General features: G+C 33.0%; 1 protein-coding gene across 1 annotated transcript; it reads right to left on the reverse strand.

The window, feature by feature from the left end:
- Positions 1-3,781: 3,781 nt before the first annotated feature.
- BDCG_17069 (uncharacterized protein) lies at positions 3,782-5,386 on the reverse strand (the record flags this gene model as incomplete). Its single annotated transcript, XM_045426233.1, has 4 exons — positions 3,782-3,916; positions 4,087-4,232; positions 4,342-4,369; positions 4,448-5,386. The coding sequence occupies 4 exons, from the start codon at positions 5,384-5,386 to the stop codon at positions 3,782-3,784; spliced, it is 1,248 nt and encodes a 415-aa protein (XP_045281144.1).

Genomic DNA, 5,386 nt, shown 5'->3' on the forward strand with positions numbered 1-5,386 from the left:
ATAATATGCTCAGGATTCTCATTTGTATTGCAGAATGAGCATTCTATTGAGTCAAATCTATCATCAAATCTTTGTATATAAGATTTGAAATAGCCATGTCCTAGTTTCAGCTGTATTATAGATGAGAATATTTTCTTTTTACATTTAATTGAACAAGATTTCCACTTGGGTTTTGTTTCAAATCTTGAATAATGTATACTCTTCTTTTGTTTCTGCCAGCTTTCATTCCACTTGTCTAAACAAGATTCTTTTATTTTTCTCTTTATAAAAGACCAGGACACAATTTTTTGAATAGATCTGCTTAATTCTGCACCCTTTTTTGCAGCTGAATCAGCCAATTCATTGCCATGAATATTCATATGAGCAGGAACTCAGTGCAGATGAATTCTCAGCTTTGATGTTCTTCTCTCTTGAATTTTTAAAACAGAGTTTAAGATCAGTTCAAGATTCATTTGATCATTATGAATCTGACTATTTCTAAGTCTTTTTAAAGCAGCTTGACTATCAGAGAATATCCATGCCTCTTTCAAACAATTTCCTCTTTTATGAGATTTTATTTCAATGAGTTTGAAAGCTTTCACTATTGCAAATAGTTCAGCATCAAAGACTTCACATTCAGAGCCTAGATTCCAGAAATCTGAGATAAAATTAATATTATCTTCAGTATAAGCAATGCCTGCGCCCAATCTGTTCAAGTTCTCATTTTTTGAGCCATCTGAATAAATCAGAATAGAGTCTTTTATATTGATTGTAGAAATTCTCTTCAAATGCTGTTCATATTCTTTCTCTTTTGATAGTTCACTTATTTGTAAGTCTATAAGAGATTCAAGCTTTTTTCTCCAGGGAGATAACTTCTCATGATCAACTTTTTCAACATTCAAAGAAGAAAATTGATTTTTAATCAGAGAGCATAGTCTGTACAGTTGAGAAGGCATTTTCTTTGAAGAATTATTTTCATTCCAATCAAGAAATCTATTCCAATCCAGTTCATTTCCAGAGTTAATTGGTGGAAATGAAGAAGAGACTCTTTCTCTGATTATATGATTTGAGCTCATCTTTACAACTCTCAGAGCATAGTTCATACAGGCCTTTTCAAATCTAATAGTAGGAGGAGGAATTGAAGCTTCAATTTCCATTGCTTTAATAGGAGATGATTTAAATGCTCCCAGAATTCTTCTCAAGGCTCTGTTTTGCAGACTTTGAAAGAGTTCAGTGAAATTCCCTTGATTATTCCACCAAACTTGAACTCCATAATCAGCTACTGATGTAATACAGGCTATATATAACTGTCTCATAGCCTGGAAGAATAGACCCCTCTCTGTATTTGATAGTCTGATTATGTTGTTCAATAGTCTTTCTGCCTTGACAGTTCTTTGTTGAATGTGATATTTAAAATTCAACTTGGAGTTTAACCATACTCCTAACCATTTGACATTTACACTGGGTTTAATCTCTCTATTTAAAAGAGTTAGAGATAGTTCTTTCTCATTGAATCTAGGAAAGAAATGAATTAACTCAGTTTTATTCATATCAAATTGAATTTGATTGATATCTGCTCTAACAAAGATTTCCTTTGCAGCTTCTTCAATTACTTTCAAATTCTCTTTGATAGTTTTTGAGCTGTAGACTAGACCAATATCATCCACATAACTCAGAGATCGCACTATTCTCATATTTCTATTTTTGAATAGATATGCAGTGTATATTGCAAATAAAATGGGTGAGATTGGAGACCCCTGTGGTACTCCTATTTTTATCTCAGTCTTGTCTTGTTTCATTTCATCAAAGAAGAGTTGTATAATTCTTTTAGACATAAAACAGTTAACCCATTTTATTAGGGAAAGTGGCAGTTTTAATATCTTCAATGTCTGAATTAACTTTGACTTTGAAACATGATCAAACGCTCCTTTTATATCAATAAAAACTGCAGTTGAGACCAGACCCTCATGCTTTGCTATTTGAATATCATGAACAACTGAGAGAACAGTGTCAATTGCAGAACACTGTTTTCTACCTCCCATTTGTTCACTGAATAAAAGAGAATCATCTATAGAGCTTATAAAAGATAGTCGAGTAGCTATTATCTTTTCTAAAACCTTTCCTAAACAGTTCAATAGAGATATTACTCTATATGACTTAGGACTTGAAGTTTTTCTATTAGGTTTTGCAAGAATCACTCCAGTGGCTTCTCTCCAGCATTCAGGATGATATCCATTTTTCAAGAGATTGAAAAAGAGCTCAAAATATTCATTCTTTAAGTAGGAATATGTATTTTGAATAATCAAGTGATTAATTGAATCTGGACCTGCAGCAGTTTTAACAGAACTTGAGAAGATAGCTGACTCTAATTCATCTTGTGTAAGATCAGGCCATTCCCAGTCATTTTCATCAACATAGTTGAGAAGTGATATATTCTCTTCCTCTTCCTCTGAATCTGAATCTGGTGAGTTCTGAAAGAGAATTCTCATGAAAGCTTGACATTTTTCCTCAAAAGAGTTTGCTGTATATGATTCATTCTGAAACTCATATTCTAGAGCTGGAAGTTTTGCTACACTTCTTGTTTTAGTATAGTTAAAAGCTTTAAAAACTTCCTTCCCTTGTGCTTCTTCAAGAAATTTATTCCAGCAGTCTGTTTTAGCTCTTTTAATATCTGAAAAATATTCATTTCTGACAGTTTTGAACTCTTCATCAGATATTACATCATTCTTCCAATCTCTTCTAGCAGTAGCTAATTCTTTTCTTTTAGATGAGATATTCTCATTCCACCAAGGTTTTGAATACTCAGAAGATTTTCTTTTTGGAATATTATCTCTAACACTTGTTAGAATGATAGATGTAATAAGCTTCACTCTACTCTCAAGCATTTCATTTGAGATATCTTGACCAGAATTCCAATATAGCTCATTCTGTCTTTCAGATTTTAACAGTTTTATGCTTTCTTCAACTGCTTTTCAATCAGCTTTTTCAAAGTTATACTGATTAGAGAGAAGAGGATTTTCACTCATTTGTTTTTCACTCAGTTCAATATCAAATTGAATAATCTCATGACCTGATCCTGATGTCTCATTTGAATCAATAAACCAGTTTACAAGTCTTCTTTCCATTAGATTTTGTGACATGAATGTTAGATCTATAATAGACTTCTGTTTCATGCCTTTTCTAAAGAATGTTTGTTGATCAGACTTATTAACCAAATCTATTGAATGCTCAAAGGTCCATTCAACCAGATTATCAGCTCTCACTGCTCTCTTGCATTCTGAATTCCACCAGGGATGATGTGCATTGAAATCTCCTGCAATTATAGAGTTTCTTGATGGAGTTATGTTCAGAAATCCTCTATCAATTGTCCAGATATTGTTATTTTCCTTCAATGACTTTTCATTATAGATATTTATGAGCTGTATAGTATCAAACTCATTTTCTTTATCTATAATATCACCCACCAGAATATCAGGGTCAGACATGATATCAAATCTTAGATTAAATTGATATCTTGATCTCTTTCTTCCATAGATCACTACTCTTGACTTTATCTCAGACTTTTGAGGTAGAAAGCAGTAGTAGCTTGAATGAGAAATGACATATTTTTACTCAGCATCAAAATTCGGCTCCTGAAGCAGTACAAAATCAACTTTTTGTTCAAATGCAATTTGAAGACAAGAATAAATGCAATTTGAGTTTCTATCCACATTATTTTGAATAAATGTGATTTTTGAAGAGTTTTTAAACTTTTTTTGTTGTTTTTGTTGTATATTCATACTAAAAGAGAGTAGAGAAGAATCTAATCACTATCATCAGATAGTAGATTATAACTGTTCTGAAAAGTAGGAATCTCAACTGCTTGCATTATATCTAGTTTATCACCAGAGTCATTTCTCAATTCTCTAATCTTAACAGGAGTTTGAGGATTCAAATTCTGTTTACATTTTGCTGGAGAATTGGAGTTTGAAGACTTAGATAATTGAGAGTTTCTTCTTTTTGAGCTTGCAGTTGTGAGTTTACTGGCTTGACTCTTCTCTTCAGTTCTAGATTGACTTTGAGCTTCATCTTTTCTCCAGTTCTTTTGAGTTCTAGGAGCAAACATACATTCTTTAGAGCTAGATGCATGTTTTTCTTTGCAATTAGAGCACTTAAGCAGAGTATGTTGACAAATTTCACCTCTTTTTGAGCATGTTTCACATTTATGCTCACTAGTTTTGTGATCTCTGGCACAGAATGCACATTTTGAGTCTCTAAAACATGAGATTGCAAAGTGTCCATATCTTTGACAGTTTGAACACTGTGTTTGAGCTTTGAGATTCATTCTTGAGTCTTTGTATTCATGAACTCTCATTTTCAAACCTGCTACTCTTACTTCAGAGATCTTTGACTGTTCAAGTGTTTTTGTATATACTAGAACAGAGGCATTTCTCCTGCTTTGTCTGAACTCAATTGAATTTAGTCATACAGGCTCCTTTCTCAGTTGAATGGAGTTGTATTCTTTCAATTCATTTTTGAGAAGTAGCATTCCTTCTTCACAGTCAAAAATTTCAACTGGAATATCATGAAGAATGAATTTGTCCCACTTTTCATCTCTTTCAGATAGAATTGTTGTGTTTAGCAATGATTCTACTGCTGACTTCCAGAGATTCTCATTCTGAATAAGGAATTCAGCACTGAATTCAGGCATTGTAGTCAGAATAATAGAGTTTCCAAAGAATGATGGCTCAATTGAAGCTATAACTGGTTTTTGAACTTCAATATCAGTCATCAACTGAGAAAAGAACTGCTGATTAATTTCATTTCTGATTCTGAAAATGAGATTTGAGTTTAGCTTGTTTCTTTGCAGAATGTCCTGGTTTGAGACTTTGAGAATGAGTCTTCTATTTCTAGAGATTTGGAAGTTTTTCTCTTTTTGCATTTTCTTTTCCACTTTTCTATGAATAGAGGCATGAGCAGTATTCTTCTCAGTTTTCTCAGGATTTTGAGCAGGTTTTGAGACAGCAGGTTTAGAGACAGCAGATTCAGCTGCTTGAGCATATGTTTTCTTCTGATTCAAAGAAGAAGAAGGAGTAGGAAGAAAGGAAGAAGAAGAGTGAGATGAAGAGTCAGTGATTGTACTAGGAATTTTCAAGGTTTTTTGAACTGTGTTTGAGATTCCAAGTTTGAACTTGATCACCTCCTGTAGTTGTCTGGCCTGAGCATGAAGAATTAACAGAACTTCTTCATTCATCTCACTCAGACACTGCTTTCCAAGAATCTTGCTTGCTTTTTCAAGTTCCTGTATTTCAAGAACTTGTTGTTTCTCTATTTCTTCTTTCTTTCTTCTCTTCAGAATTTCAATCTCAGGAATAGCATTTGAGAAAGCATCTTTTTCCACATCAACTGAGCGTATTTTTGAACTCAT

Source organism: Blastomyces dermatitidis (genome assembly GCF_000003525.1).
Source record: "Blastomyces dermatitidis ER-3 genomic scaffold supercont1.5, whole genome shotgun sequence".
Lineage (NCBI taxonomy): Eukaryota > Fungi > Ascomycota > Eurotiomycetes > Onygenales > Ajellomycetaceae > Blastomyces > Blastomyces dermatitidis.